The 17,055-nt window shown below is 43.1% G+C and overlaps 1 protein-coding gene across 1 annotated transcript; it reads right to left on the bottom strand.

Annotated features, from left to right (window-relative positions):
* Nucleotides 1-3,996: 3,996 nt before the first annotated feature.
* On the bottom strand, nt 3,997-11,274 carry tnfsf11 (TNF superfamily member 11). Its single transcript, XM_047047714.1, has 4 exons — nt 11,018-11,274; nt 8,798-8,833; nt 6,019-6,148; nt 3,997-5,889 (listed from the first exon to the last, which is right to left on the bottom strand). Exons 1-4 carry the CDS (start codon nt 11,213-11,215, stop codon nt 5,459-5,461), a joined length of 795 nt encoding a protein of 264 aa, XP_046903670.1. The 5' UTR covers nt 11,216-11,274; the 3' UTR covers nt 3,997-5,458.
* Between the last annotated feature and the right edge of the window lie 5,781 nt (nt 11,275-17,055).

The raw sequence follows: 17,055 nt of genomic DNA, 5'->3' as shown, positions 1-17,055 counted from the left end.
TCCCCGGCCTAGGTCAGGCCGGGTTCTAGTCTGTTCCGTCTGTTTATTCCTGGTCCAGTCATCCATTCCATTTCTTCACTCCCTCCCGGTAACTCAACTCACCTGCGGCTCTTTCCCTCATCAACACCACAGCTCTTAAACCCTGGATTGTCATCCACTACTCGCCAGTTTGTTGAATCATCGACCTCACGTCTGTATTCTTGGCCTTCTGGGATGGAGTCTTCTAAGCCTGTTTTTGTTCTAGCAGCTTGTTCCTGTCTACCACCAGATCACTGCTTCCAATCCTCCGTTCCTCCTACCGGTACCTCGCTCCACCAGCCACCCTCAACTTCAACCATCCTCTCTGTCTCAATAAAAGTTCAACTTGACCAAAATGTGAGTGCCATGCGTTTGGGTCCTCAGTTCAGCCGTGAACGACCTAATTACCTCGACTTCTTTTTAATCTTAGTAGGAAAAGAGATTGGAAGAATAAATGCTGCTACATCTACTGGTACAGTAGGTCCAAAAACCTGATAACCTGAATTTGTGAATGGCCCTTTTTCCTCACACACCGTAACTGTTCTGAAACTCTTTCTTGCATGGAGCCTCAAATGGGCTGTGCTGTGTGAGATGGATGTGCTGCCGACAGACACTGGCCGTCACTGTAGTGAATCTAATAAACACATGTATCTGGAAGCATCTGGAAAAGTGTTTTGGAGACTTGTATGAAATCCTCTCGTCTTGTCTTCTGTCAAACTTCCAGATCTGGTCCACCATGCCTCTGTGTAACACCCCCCCCCCCCCCCACACACACACACACACACAGACAAACACCCCCCCACACACACACACTATTCCTAACCATGCTGTCCATGGTGCTGAAGGCCAGATCGAGGGCAGTATCAAAGGGGTGTGGTGAAATACTGTGAACGTTTTAAATCTTGACATCTGCATTTAACTAGTCTTCTCTTTCCCATTGTGTGATTATTGATGACTTGAGCTGATAAGAACAATTCTATTGATAATTAATGTTTCAATTGACTCCAGTTGCTTTTGGGTTAGTGATACCCATCAGAAAATGAGGTAAGAAAAAGGCATGAAAGACACTATTTAGTATTATTATAAATATGAATTGCTGGATTTAGTTGGTTTTGTTTCTTTGTTCTTTGTTGTCTTGGTGTTTATTGGATACTAGTTGCAAGTAGGTATGTCTGTGGTAATTGTTATGTAAAGGTTTTCCCCCATATCTGTTCAAGAGGGTCAGATATTCCTTTGTTAAGTTCTTTTAGTTCAGCCATCTTATGATTTCTGTTCTGTTTAGTTGACCTCAATTAGTAAGTTTAATTTATTTCAGTTATTTGACTTGCATTCCTTTATGTTTTTCTTTGTTTCCTACGTGGAGGTTTTAGATAAAATAAAAGACACATTTTTGTGTAGTTACACATGTGCTCTCGTTTCTACCAACTTGGTCCCGTTACAATACCTGAGGTGTGTCCGTTCTACAGTACAATACTCTTAGGTCTATGTCCGAGAACTGAACACAAGGAGCCACGGGATCAGAACAGAAATAAGGGGGGCAACCCAAACATATCATCGGCTCATTGAATAATACTGTAATCTTACTGCAAACTGAAATCCCGGTGTCCACGTCAGTGTCTACTGACGCTGTCTGTTTCCACGTACAGACAGGCACCCTAATGGCTGACATTGACTCATGCAGGCTCAAACATGACCGTCTCCTGCCGCACGCCCATACGTCTACACTAGGTCCTGTAAATCTTACTGTATTTTTCATTTTCATTTTTTTTATAAAACTAATGTTAGGTTGTCTAGGTGAAAATAATCTATTTCTTCAAACTGCCAAGAATGTCTCAGTTCTATTAGGGCAAAGACAAAGGCCGAGAGCCTAGCTTGTAAAAATAGTTAACAGTGCTGACTCAGCAAAGGACTGTGTGTGTTTCTGTGTGTGTAGGTCTTTGTGCGTAGGTGAAGTGTGCATACAATATTTCTGTGTCCACCCACATCTGCGCGCGTGGGTGAGGAAAATGTGTAAGCGTGCGAACTGCAAAGCAACCTCATTGTGCATAACAAAGATACCAGCTGCTCCGTAAATTGAAGTTCTCTGAGCTGTTTCCTTCAAACCGCAGGACCTAATAAACCCAAGCATCCATAGTTCACTAATGGCACTCAGTTCTGTATCAATGCCACTGGCTCTGCTCATTTGTGAAAATAATTAAAATTATAATAATAATAAAAAACTCCACCTTTTAGTTAGGACAGACTATTTACCCCAAAATTATTTGAAAAAAAAAAGAATGAACAAAACTGATCCTTTAAAAGTAAATCTCTTGGATAAAAGTAAGAAATAAGTCATCATGTGTATAACCTGTCAACAGATAATCAGAATAACCAGTGCCTGATAACCATAGGCGTTGCAAAACTACTGTCAGCAAATATAGTTATTTTTACTGGCCAGGATCTGTAAAAGGTTTTATGTCCTGTAGTTCATGCGAAATTGCATTTTAACATTGACATGTCTTGGTTGAAACCATTGCCTTTCATTGATGCAGCCCCTTGTGTTTTTACATATGTGAACAATAAAATAAGCCGGTACATTCTCCATCTTTGCCAAAAGGGGGCTGTTTCCTGTATCATGGGGAGTGTGTGTCTGTGTGTTTTGTGCCAAGCTTGGCACAATGTCTACTGACATAACATATTTTAATGGTTTCTTTCAGTGCCAAGCCCTGAAAAATTGAGTCACTTCTCAAGAGTGGCACACTGTGGAACTCAACAGTGTATACTTAAATGTTTAAATGTCAGCTAACTAGCCTTGTGAAACGCAACTCCAATTTCTGCAGAAAACTAACCTGAAGCTGGCCAAGATTATGAAATACTAAGAGCATTGTTAGTACACGTGCATCTGAATTTATTACTTTGGTTGTGAAGTTCTAAACGTTTTCAGCTCAAACTATTTTTCTTCCAGTACAACATTTTGCCTGAATGAACAAACGTAACTTTTTGACTGGTGATTTTTATGAATGCAATGGACAGTAAATGCAACCTAAGAGCTCTTAGGACACATAATACTGAAGAATATATCTGCTTTCCATCTGTGAACAATGTTGAAATTGATCAGCTCCATATGAACTTTTATTTATTTGGTCCATCTCCAACCATCCCCATTTCCAGCCTACAACATTCCCAATATACAACCTCCGATCCTTTTCATTTTCAGCTTCTGACCTCCCCCATCGCCAGCTTCCAACATGGTCCATATCCAGCCTCTATCCTCCCCATCTTCAACCTCTTACCTCCCCATCTCCAAAAACCAACCCTCCCCAACTCCAGCCTCTAACCACCCAATCTCCAGCCTCCCCATCTCCAGCCCTTAACCTCCCCTTCTCCAGCCTCCAACATTTCTCATATCCTGCCTCCAACCCAGGGTACAGCATGTTGAGAAACCTTATGGAATCCATGTGAGGTCTCTTCAAATGAATGTGAACACCAACCACTGCCAGACCATGAGACTGTGAAAACCCCAAAACACACAATAGGGGGACTGTCTGGATGGTACTAGCTCCCCTGATCTCCATCATCACTCTCTCTCTCTCCCTCTGTCTTGCACACTTTCTCTCTCTCTCTCCCTCTGTCTTGCACACTTTCTCTCTCTCCCTCTCTCTCCCTCTCTCGCAAAATCCATTGCTGAAAATCACATTGATGGCTCTTAGTGGTTTGGTCACATATTCCCTGCACACAATACAGTACATATTGGTATACTATTCTCAGCTTTATTCTCATCTGTTTTAGTTGAATTTCCCCAGGTTCCTCTGTGGTCCAGATATCTGCTCTGAGTTAGCTGTACAATACAGGGGCGGTACCTCAGTGAGATCGTGGCTGTGTATCAGGGGGTAGAGATGGATGGGTTACTAAGTATGTTAATGTGAATGACTGTGCCTGTGTCTTTCATACGCTCCATGTTCAAATGACCACAAAATAAATAATAATTAACAGTGAAACTTTTTAGAAAAGTAATTGTTTTATTTGTTAAACTGATATAAATAAACAAATACGAAAAAAGATACAAAGATGAAAAATGTTTTACTGTAAGTTTGCTACAATCTTATGGCAAGAAAAGTATATTCTGCTTTCGCTAGGCAAGAGCACACAGAATTGTCAGAGAACAAATGTACATAAATATTTAATCTAATATTGAGCCCCTGTGTTTCAATGGAAAAGCGCATCTACTAAGGATCTAAGTGCTGCAAAATGCAATACAAAATATTGATTTACAGCTGACTGATCATTGTAACAATGATCCATCTCTGACATCTAATAAATAAATACATTTTGTGCATATTCCCATTTACCTCAGTAAAGAGTCAAATGAAAAAAAGGAGGTTTAAATTAAAGATGGATCCAAAGTCGATTTGGTTCCACTAGTTTCATAAGACAATAATCTCTCTTCTTGTTTGCTTGTTTGGTCAGACAGTCCAGCTATCTGATGTATTGATAACTTGCTTGTGTACTCCCATCAGATTAGTACTTACATTGGGTACAGAGGTGGACACCACTGCAATAGGGACAAAAACATCCCAAAACATCAGACATCCAGATGATGTGCCATTCACACTTCCAAGGTGTAGTTCAGATTTTACCAGTGAAATATGGACACAACCAATGCAATTATGTATATACTGTGCAATGTATATTTTCTTGGAAAACAGAAATAGCAGTGAAGTACTATGTCACGGAACTGTGCTGTACTATAGAGCAACTGTTCACAAATCCATTTCTGGTCGTCGTTCAGCAAATATTCAGTCAAGCAACAGCTGACTGCTGAATTTCAAATGTTTTACTTTTGCAGCCTCTGTAGGCTACTGCTGAGAAACAGACTGCTGTCTACTCACCAGCACCCACTACCAGGAACATTAAGTCACAGCTGTGTTTTTATAACCATGACAACGTTTAGTAAACTAAACTATTATTGGATCTACTAGATATGACTGATGACTTCCTGAAACTTGGTGATAAACAAGCACAGTTTATTCTCCACTGAAGGTCTGGCATATTTGGAGAAAGTTATCCATGCGCTCTTACAAAAAGCAAGGGGAAGTATACAAGCATTCTTAATGTTGCTCTTGATAATTTTTTTCAAATGGAATGGATGGCCTTTTTCAAATATATCAAAATGCTATTGAACTAAACTAATTGTGCTCAGATGAGATTTGCTAAGGGTTTATTGAGTAGATAGTGGTATTCACACCTCACCTGAATACCCACAAGTCCTGTTTCTCTTTTTTTACAAAAGAGAATGAAACTATCCGATGAAGAGTGATGTAGAATAAAAGATCTCAAATCGAAAATATATATGATATCAACAAAACAAATTCAGTGCTCTTGCATGTAGCAAGTGCTCACTCAGTGGTTCATTTGCAGTAAGATGTACATATTTACGTTCAGTAGCACATCCTCCCTCCGGTCAGACCTCGCAATTGCTCAACATCATCACCCCAAAGTACGTCCCCTGAGTGTCTGGGTCCAGAAACCTGATATTGGACACTTCCACATAGAGGCTGTCCCCTTCCTTCAACTTCGTAGCCAGGCCCTGCTGGGCACAGTACATGTTGTACTGGGTGTCGTCCCAGTGCACGGTGCTGCCTGTTTTCATCAGTTGAACGGGCGTGCCGTTCTGCGAGGTGTGCTTCTCATGGGAGATGTACTGCATGAGCTGAAGGTTGCTCATGTTGACGGGCGTCTCCTGTTCCGTTTCGAGGTAGCGGAAGCAGGTCTTGGCGTAGATGTAGTAGAGGCCCTCCTTCTCCACGATGAGGCGTCCGTCGTGGTAGTTCATCCTCTCCAGGCTGCCCTCGGATTGGTCCCAGTGGATCATCGCTATGTGACCCTTTGAGTCTGGAATCATGACGACAGTAGCGGAAGATGATGAGTATCATCCTTTCCCAAATTTTAAGAAGTTAAATCCATTCAAATCACAAATCAGGGACTGTATGAAGTCTGTTGTCCTCATAGTTCTGGACTTACTTGTGTTTTTGATGGGGTAGATGATGGGTAGATGGGCAAATGGAAGTCCTTCCTTTGCTTGGGCCTTGCACCTTCTGCCTCTCCTTGGATTCCTCAGTGCATCTGCAATGATCGGCTCTGTCTGCACTTCCTGTGGGGACAGGACATGGTCATTAAAAGAGTGACAGTGCACACCACAGACTCATGGTTTACATAACATGAATAAACCACACACTATCAGTAGGCATGCTTCTCAATGACAATCCAATTGTTGAACAACATTTTGGCCTCAAATTGCACGTGACACACATTAGATAGAAATATCTCTGTAATATTTCTCTTTGGACACAATAGGCTGTTTCTCAAAGTTTAAACCTGTCACGTAACATTCTCTTGTCTCTATGTGTAATTGACACAGGAAGTCCATGTACAGTATACGTGTCTATGCTTCCATCGATTTCCCACAGTTCTCAGCACTGTTCTCCCTGGAAAGTTCTGAGCCACCCCAAGCTCTAAACACCAGACACTGTGGTCAGGATCTTCAATTGTTTGACGTGAGGAGATGGAACTGCTCTCGTGTTTTTTTGCACGGTTAAAGTTCGGCATCAACCCCCAGGGTGATATTTCTGTTTGATGGCTGATGGAAAAAACATATCCATAGTGTACCCTCCACACGAACAGGAGACAAGACCGAGCCCATAGAGGCAAACACTGTCTCCGGGCATGTTTACACATACTTGATCTCACTAAACTGGTTTGAAAATGAATCTCTCTGATAGGGGAACATTTTGAGAGATGAATGATTCAAAAATGCAATCTTAAGAACATAGTGTATGTGTTTCAACTTGTTTCAAATCATTTCAGACCAATTTACACCCCCAGAGAAAATGTTTACAATAACAAAACAGAATGGACAGGTCTGCATACAGGTTGTTGAAAGCACATACATAAATACTGCCTGGATAGAACTCTTCTAATTTGAGACACTTCAAAAACACATTTAAAGTTGCTGTGGCACAATCCTATAACAAGTAAAAAATATTGTTATACAGTATACTGCAGACTATATATATATTGCATCATTATGAAGTAATGATGAATAAATATAAAAAATAAAATATTTTGTCTATAACAAGACAAAAATCGCCTCAGGTGTCATCCAAAACAATTTGCCAAGGCTTGGACAAATCACAAACATCATCCGACTAGCTTGACCATGGTGGGATTCATCCCTGATTTGGGATCCCAAACAAACCCCAGCATCTCATACCATTCTACTAGGTCGCAGGAATAGTTACTGTTCAACTGTCTGTCTGCCCTTAGTGTAATAGCAGTCTACTGACTGCTGTGAAGGCAGATTCTTGAAGGCAAGTTCTTGAAACAAAAAATCCATTGTCTTTTCTCCCAGGTAGTTATAGATTAATGAATATCATTGACAGGCCAAAGTCCACTGACCTGGAATCCCAGGCCTTCTCTACCACATCTGAACAACTGCCCTGTCAGCAAGAGCTGCCTCATCTCTCTCTTCTCTAGGAAGCGTTTTCGAATGAAATAAACCAAATCCTACACGTGATATGATTCTTTAAAACATTGCTCAAGAGGCTGCAGAAAGTAACAGGGGAAAACAACGAGTCACTTGTTTGAAGTGTTCTGTGTTGACCTTATGCCTAGACCCAGACCCTGCCCCAGACCTAGAGCAGTCAGAGAGGACTGCTCGCTGGGCCTGGACATCCTACCTCACATCAAAGGGCCCTTGACAAAGCCAAATAAGACAAACGTCACATCCAAAGTAATGCGTGATCTTTACCACACCCACTCATCTGTCTGAGGACCTGCAGTGGTTCCGGGACAGACTCTATCACAACAGAACTCGGGCCAAGCGGACCTGTCACCCTGACACCTCATAAACCTCTTGAGTTCTGCTCAAACTGCTCCCTGGGAAACATATCGGATCTCACAACACAATGAGTCGCTCAGTCCCAGGCAGGGTGGGTGGTTTTTCTTAGTACTCCGCTGGGGCAACCAGGGCAAATACAAATACATCATTTCAAAGGGAATTTTTGAATTATGGGAAACAAAACACAGCGAGCAAAGTAAAGCAAAGCAGTCTTCTTTTCTCTGTTGTTTTACTTCCTGGAAAGATTCTGCTTGTGCAGGGGGATATGTGTGCCAATTAAGTGGCCAAAGGTTCCAAAAAAGGGATTCCAAAAAAACCCCACTATCAAACAATGGAGCGTTCCTTTGTGACCGCTCCGTTTGTGCCACTGCTACTGAGCACGTGGTTACCAAGGTTACTGAGGTTAAGATGGACACAGTGTGCACCAAAAACACCAAAAAGTGATGTCGTCCAATGGAGAGGAGAGCTGATTTGTTGCACTTATGTAGTATCTGAGTGTACTGAGTACTGCTAACTACAACTAGTAGACTAATAGGGCATGCTTTAAAGATACACCTATACTGTGTTCACCAGGTCTTGTAGAGCTCTCTTTCTCTTTATAACTAGACTAAAGGACTGTAAACCTCCGACACAAGTTTGGTTAATATTGTTTTTGATTAATATACTTTAGCACTTGCAGTACTAAATGACTAATTAACTTAATTGCCAACTACACACAACTTCTCACAAGCCAACATTCATAGTGCAGTGTTTGTCTACCAGTGATGAGGAAATGAAATACTTTAAAATATTCTTAAAAGTAAAATATGCAACTGTCATGGGTGTGGTGCATAGTTTAAAGTTTGTCCACCAATCCAAAGGTTTGTGATTGTGTCACCGGGGATGATGCAGGGGTCAACTTACCTCCATTGGTCGATGCGAAACTGAGGAGAGATCTACCTGGTGGGAGAAGCAGAAAAATGAGTGTCAGGAGAAGAGATACTGTCTACTCACAAATTCTCCATGGACGCACTTTGAGGAAAACATTCCAAAAGTGGTAAAGTAGTTCTTTCAGTGACAGGTTCATTAGATCATTGTCAAGCAACAGAAACAAAAAGGGATAAGTAAAAGGGACAGTTCACCACAAAAATAGAAATTACACATTAATCCACAGACTTTGTTGTGAGCAGTTTCATGGAGAACTATTTTCTCTGTACCAAACTATAGCCAAGCCGCCAACCGTCTCACTGTGCACGAGGAAGTGTGCATCTACTCAAGGATGAGAGGCTTGGATGGCGGTGGTGGTTTGGTAGGCTACATGAAAAAGAACACTAAATCCATTACAAATACTTCTCAACTCTTACATGTACTGCTGTATTAAAATGTTTCCGTTGTTGCTCCAGAACCTTTAGTGGAACTCTTCAGAGTTTATATGAACACCCATCATGTCCCATATTCATCATGTCCATCTCTAGCATACGTTTATCCCTATCCCATGGCCCTATACAGACACATTGTGTGCAGAGGACCTCTGCACACCCCACCTATGGGTGGGAGGGAGTGGGGAGGAGGAGAAAGTGTATTAGACAGAAAAACTGACCAGGAAAGCCGTTTTTGCCATTGCTGGTAAGGAAATCCATTTGAGAAATGGTGATATGCCAAAACCTTTCTGGAATGCAGATTCTTGCTCCCATAACTGTTAACTTCCACAGGTGTGCATGGCAGAGGCTGGTACCCAGCCAATACTCAAACTGGTTCCTAATAAAACTATGACTCATTCCCTAAGCAGAAGCATATGGACCTGTCATCGACCAGAGAAGATATATTCAGGTTACAGCTCAGTGTCTTTTCAGAACAACAAAAATCTGTACAATCAGTCATGACAGAGAGATCACGACATTTGGAATGGTTGTTCATAGGAAGGAAAACCATCCCTCTAATGAGCTATCTAACTTTCCCCAACACAGTACTACTAATACTACTGGTCCCATCAATTGCACTGCATCTCTTTCTCGATTCCTTTTGGAGGTCTAGTTCATAACCAGCTCCTGTTACACATCCCTATGTTTGTGTCAAATTAGTCCGACAAACTGAGACCCATCCAACACAAAATCACACACACCACACACAAAATCTGGGTTTCATTATATCCCAGCACTATAAAGCACCCTGACAGTACTGAGATCTTGTGTCCTTGTACATTTTGTCCAAACATCAATCAACTCCAAAACCACCATCAGGCAGCATGAGTGTAGTTTTGTCTGGGCTCAGTATCATTTTGTCTAAACTTTCTATGGAGTGGAGAAGTAAGCTTGATGCCACTGTTGATATTATTGGTGAGGGTCTGCACTCCTCTCTCAGCTCTTTGCTCAAAACACCTCCCAAAGCTGGTCTGTATCTGAAACTGGCCAAGTCGGAGCTGTTTATTCTCCGGTGCTGCCAAGGACACACTTCAGTAAACAGCGAGTGACCCAAAGTATACAAACACAAAACAACATAAATCTATGTAAGACAAACATCTGCGTTTTACAAACAAGATACAATGCATGACCGTATACTGCCTTTTCTCCTCTGTTTCGTAGAGATAAATAAGATGCTGAAAATATAGAATTATTTTGATCAACAGGACCGCTGGGGAATAAACCCCTAATCTCGGAGGAAAATCTCTACGGCATCAATGCTATCTGTTAACAAAGAAAAGACACACACAAACAAAACAAAAACACCGGCGTTAACAATTATGTTATTGGGAAACGTTCTCAGAGCTGTCACTTCCATGGTTCACAAAGCAGCCTGTGTTTAAATAGAAAGTGATGGCACACACCTAAACCGCAGGCTTCAAAGGAAACAATGTGCCATTCCATGATTCCGCAAACCTGCAAAACTTCAAACCCTGACTTCAATCCATCGCTTCATGTGGTTCTGTTTGTGCAAGTATTCAAGGAAATTGTTACGAAATAGCAACTGAAAAAACATCCGGCATCAACAATAAGTCGGTATACCGACTATATATAGGCTATATATTAAGTTGAAAACAAAAGTTATCTGAATGTAGGCATATAAAGTTAATACTGACATGTAGATCACAATCCGCAACTAAGTCGCAGTACCGAACGGTCAAAGGGGGATTTTAACGTGCCTTACCTCATGGAGATAACCTGTCAAGTGCAACAATATTGCCACACTCGAAGCAACCTGTAGCAGTCCCATTACAGCAAGCGTTCCAAACAGAAGTGGTCGGTATGTCGGTTCCGAGGTCTGCGCATGGTGGAAGCGTGGCTGACCTCCCTCAATATCGTTGGGGTTCCGCAAGTAGCTCCTGTAATCGTTATTAGCTGCCATGGTGAGCTCTCTCTCGGTTAAGATCGTCTTCTCAGTGCAAGGAAGGAAGTAATGTACGAGACGTCCTATAAACAGTGGGTGGGCTGAGAGAGTTGTAGACACACAGCCAATCAGACGAACGTGATTTGTTATGGGCGCACATTCATTGAGCGGGAGCCAGACAGACAGAAAGGACAGGAGTGTACAGGTAATACCAGGCCAGGTCCTTAAAGTTGGTCTGAGTGCGTCTCTCCAAAACCCACCCAACTAAAAAGAGCAGTGACGTGATACCCATTTTTGAGTGAATTATAGACATGTGAATATTATTTGTATGCCTTCTAAAATAGATGCACTTAAAATGATTCAAAACGGTCTTTTTAGGAGTTACAACCTTGGAGTTCTAGCGATGTTTAATCCAGTCTACAATTTTTACAATATTTGCAAGAAAGACACAGGTCATTAATCACAGATATATCTCTGGTTGACAGTGTTTGAGGGAGTCACCATGTGAAAGATGCAAAAATGAAATTGAACTGCTACATTTTTGGGTCCTCCATTTAGTCCTGTACCTCTCAGTCCTGTACCTGTCAGTCCTGTAAATACCTGTTTGTCTGACCCCTTTGTCTTCCTGGTTCTAAAGTGACAGCAAAAGAAACAACAGAGTTGGGCACTTTGCCAAGCCAGCATAAAAAACTTGCTCAGAAAACCAAGGTTATTTTAGGTAGGCAATGGAGAGTATGAGATAGAGCAGAGAGTAAGGAGGAGAAAGAGAAGGGAGTAGGTTGGTGATATTGCAAAATCAAGGGTGGTTATATGAGTGCCAGAAGAGTTCATGGGAGAAAGTTGGCTTTTTTACATCTCTACCCCTAAACCATCAAACTTCATGGCGCTAGAATAATTTTATACGCCATCATTATGGGCTTTCTAACTTCATAAAACCACACACATGATTTTCGTTATGTGTAGTAGGTCCGTATTTCCCTCACTGGCCTTGCACCATGCTCTGCAGATCTGTTTTCACAGGGCACCACAGGAACTGGGCACTGCATCAACGATCACTTGCATCCCGAAACAGACTGAACCCCACCTCTAGGACCTATAGACCTTGGCCTGGTCCTGGACGACCTCTTGACCTTGGCAGCCCATATGCTGGTCTTGGCTGTGGCTGTGAATGTGGTTCTGTTAGTGCTGTTCTCCAGGTCAGGGGTCCCTGGAGCACCGTGAGAATCTGTGTATATAGCTGTGGCTTTCCTCTGAGCCCAGCTATGTTCCTCTGAGGAGAGAGAGGAGAGCTTTGGAGTACAACGCACCCCCGGGAACTAATGGGATTCGGTCAGCTTATGTGTGCATGTGTTAGTATTAAATGTCGGGCGATTTAAGAGGTTTACAGATGTGTGTGTTTAGGTGGTATTTCTGCCCGGTGTTTTGAGATGTGCCAAGAGAAGAACCCCAAGATGATGCCAACCCCCTGCTGCTGTTGCATTCTGGTACACCTTCCTGGCGTGTCTTTACTGACAACCACAGACTCTGGTCTTAGGTCAGATGGGAGAGGTCAGGGGTCAGAGCTGAGAGTCTCAGTGTGTGTTTGTGTGTGTGCTGGGGTGTGCGTGTGTATCTTAGACTGTACAGTCATAGTGAGAATGGTCCGGTGAGTCTGGCTGACGCTTGGCTATTTCAGTTTCAAAAGAACCAGCATGATTTAACAGGATATTTTGAAACAGGCGAGAGGGCACAACATGTCTAGAAAAACAAGAATGTGCAATTTTGATAATTGCGATGAAATGAGTGAAGTCCCTTTGGCCGAAATATATTTATACACTTTGCAGGACACAGTAAATGTCTGTATGTAATCTTTGATTGAGCAAGAGTTTTTTTTTGCATGCAAGCTTACTTGTGTAGTAATGTCAAATTAGGTAGACCTCTACCCGGTTTATTTATAGCTTTTTCTAAAGTAGAGACAGAATTAAATATCATAACATGCAGAGTGTGGTATTGTCTTCTTCTGCTTACCCACCTCCTTAGTGGCAGAAAGTTCATCCCAAGTGGGCCTTCACACACACACACGCACACAGACACACGCACGTGAGCACATGCATGGACTCCTCGACAGGTCTATTGTAAACTTGTTTCCACAGCGCTCTGTCTCCTGGAATATTACATAGCAACTTCCATAGCAACTAGGATGTTTACGCCATCCTCCCCCCCCATCTCCCCCCACCTCCCTGTTTCTCTTCACATCTAACATCACTTAAGGCCAGACTGTGGTTTTCTCAGAACTACATATTTTCAAAAGAAGATTGAAGGAACGGAGATCTTAAACAGGGGTATTCGGGATCATTAGCAGTATCTAGTTTCAGTGTATGTTTGTGTTTAACAATCAGTGGAGAACACAGACCGAAGTATTAGAGCGGACACTGACGGTTTGTGGGCACAAGACTGGTTGAATGGACGAGCCACACGGGACCAAAGTCATACTCACTATTTATTAACTTGTCCGACTTTCAACAGAACAAGCGACTGCTAGGTCTGCCTTTTGAGTAATGGCAACACACACAGGGAGGAATAACACCATGGGCAGAGTTGACCTTATTGTTGTATGTGTTTGTTACTGTGTTTGTGCTTCAGGGGGTGACTATCCTCTGAACTAACCTTGGCAGGGGAAAGCAGATCATTCTGTTGGCAGACACTGGGCTGCAAACTGAGACAGATTGCATCCACAGATGACGTTCAACACTAATGACATCTGTAAGACAGAGGCTAGTTATGACAATTAGAGGTGTAAATACAGGTCTAAACACGCATGGCTGTCCATCAATGTAATTGCACTCACATACACACACAGTCTGCAGTCTGCTCCATCAAACTGTCACTAAGACCCAAACCACATTTTTCTAATATTTAGTACTGTGTAGCCTACACACTAAAAATCTTCATCTGTCCTCCAGTGTTCTATCTTTATTTCTACGGTAATATATGTATATATATATATATATATATATATATAACTTCCAGGGACACATGCAGCAAAGGGATTGTTAATAACAGTGATGGGCTTGGCTTGTGTGTGTGTGTGTGTGTTTGCATGTGTGTGTATGTGCTCGACAGAGAGAGGAGGAAGCATGTTTTGTAAGCCTTGGAGTTTTGGATGACCTCCCATGTCTCATTCATCTCCAAACCGCATCTCTCTGGCAGAGGATGTATCCCTCCAACAGCAACGCCATGTGCCAGCTCTGCTGCTGCCGACGCAGGCCTGGGAGGAGGAAAAACACCGGTGCAGGATCAACAATGACATCACCAACGGGAGACATCTCCCCACCAGTCATCTGAGGAGCATCCCGCAGTCCTAATCCCCGCTTCCCCTGTGGTCTGATGAACAAGCACGCCCCCCCCCGTCCCTGCCCCCCCCTGCCCCCCCCCCCCCCTCCCTCAGACAGAGTGTGCAACGCGCAAGGTGTTTTCGTGCCAGCGAGAGTGAAGATGAAGTCATAAATCGAGTGAGGTGTCAAGGTGTTTCCCTGTCGGCGCCTCACCTCGTACGGGTATACGAGACCTGAGTCATGCGCCCTCCACAGGGTGTGAGCAGATGATAGATGAGGATGGAGACAGTCCTTAGGCAATAAATAGGATCTGCATTCATCTCAAGCAGTGACCCACGTACATCCACACGTTGTTGGGAAACCATTACGAGTCTTTGTGCCTCCGTCTGTCAAACCAAATGATTAGCCGCGGTTCGCGTTGTAATTATTTTCAATGTTTCCAGGTCCACCAGATCCATTTTCTGTTTTCAATCACAGACCCCCCCCCCCCCCACCCCCTCCCCCCAGTCAAAACATGTTCCTCAGTTGGGAAGCATCCATCCCACTTGACAGAGATATTTCCCCTCTGCGAAAGGTCCCCTCTTTCTCATCTCAGCCCATCATCCTCAGATAAACAAGGATTGTTCGACGTGACTCAGCTGCTCCTTGCGAGCATCTCCATCTGCTCCTCTGCGCTCATGCCTCTCTCTCCTTCTCCCACGGTGTTCCTTTTCACCGGTGCTACGGTCGGACTGTGTCCAGTGCCACAGGGGCTAGAAGACAAGCTTGAGCGACCACAACCATCGCCGGTTTCTATGGTGCCTGGCCCGCAAGACCAACACACACATAAACCATGATCCACCGACACATTACATTTACCTTGAGTCATTTTGCATCACACAGGCATGTGGCTGTTCCACTGGCTAGCTCTGTTATGGTTCTCTGTAGTGGAACATTGGTGTTTCAAAACCCATTGACAGTGTATAACTATGTTTAGCTTGTGTTCTGCTCCTCTCTCTTACCAATCGTCTCTGGAGGACGGGATCCCTCTCTGAATTGCTCCTCTCAAGGTTTCTTCCATTTTTTCTCCCGTTGGAGTTTTTCTGGGAGTTTCTCCTTGTCTTCCTTGAGGGTTTAGATTGGTTGAGGGGCAGTTCTATGGGCGTACGTGAAGCCCTCTGTGACATGCTTGCGTGTAAAAAGGGCTATACAAATACATTTGATTTGAACATTGTTGAGTGAGAACACACTCCTGGAAACAAACAGCTAATGACAGAGACAGGTTGCTGGGGAGAGCTCGTTGGGTGTGATAAGCGACTCGGGGGGCTGATACCCTGGAACCTTATATACCTCTACTCTACTCCAAGTGAACTCATAAAGTCAAACGGATGAGGATGCTTGTACAACATGGGGATGCTGGAAAACAGCATGCAGTGCAGGTGGCAATTTATGTTCATAAGACAGTATTCCCAGTAATCGTCCTATCCTTTGATGTGTGTGCAGTTGTCTGAATTCTGTAATGACCTCAACACCAACAGGATGTCATCTAAAATATAATATGTCCTTATCCGTAAAAAAAATATTCTCACGGCAGTAAACAAAAGGGATGATGTAGAATGATGTCGCTGGAATTACCCCTCAGACACAAAGCACTCGACCCAGTATGTCATGAATTCCATGACCCCTCCTCCAGTCTCTTGGACTCTCCCAGCAACCCGGACGTTTGTTGGTGTTAGGAGGAAAGTGATGTCATAGGGCCTTTTAATCACGGCTTGCCGCGGGGGTCAGGGGGGATTCCGAGCCAGACCCAGCCTGTTTGAAGTAAAGAAGAGCCTGGGATCCTGGTGGGGAGTCTGGCGTGCCCTCTATATCAGTCTACAGTGTGCTGAGGGCAGCAACTGTACTGGACTGCAATTACATATCACCAGTACAGAGGTATTTAGATGAGAAAATATTCCTCTATTCTATTTCCTGTTTGCTGTACCAATCCCAATAGTCATTGAAACATTGTCAGCGTCATCATCTCTTTCAATTGTCGTCACATCCAGCATTTCTGTGGTTAAAGATGATACAGGATTAGATTCTCAACCTGGTTGTTCACTGTTGTGGCCAACTATTCACCCACCTGACTCATCGAACTCCTACAGTCCAGTGAAAAGGAGGCAGGAGGAAAAAAGTACAAGATTGCTGGTAGTGCTTCTTCCCTATGTCATGTAGCAAGCTAAAAAAGTAAGTGGGGACTCAATGTTAACTCAATGTTGACTACTCTTCCCCACCACATGTGATATGTCAGAGAACTTCGAAAAGGTATTTATGAACTGGGAATTAAAAGCAATTTTTTTTGATCGACAAACATAAAAAAAAAGAAGAGAAAATGTTTGTAGCTAAATGGCGAATGAGTGAAACGGGTCCATGTGTGTTGGGTATACTCCACCCATCTGTCAGGATCGACTTGGAGATCAAAAAGATTGCTTCTGTGACACATTCCACAGCTCCTGTATCACGTCTAGGGCTGCGATGAGCCTCTCCTTTCTCTCGCTCATTTCCCCCATCATTCCATTCAAG

This window comes from Hypomesus transpacificus, chromosome 23 (assembly GCF_021917145.1).
Source record: "Hypomesus transpacificus isolate Combined female chromosome 23, fHypTra1, whole genome shotgun sequence".
NCBI classification, from domain to species: domain Eukaryota; kingdom Metazoa; phylum Chordata; class Actinopteri; order Osmeriformes; family Osmeridae; genus Hypomesus; species Hypomesus transpacificus.
The sequence above is the reverse complement of the archived record's forward strand: the minus strand, read 5'-3'. Positions and strand labels throughout refer to the sequence as shown.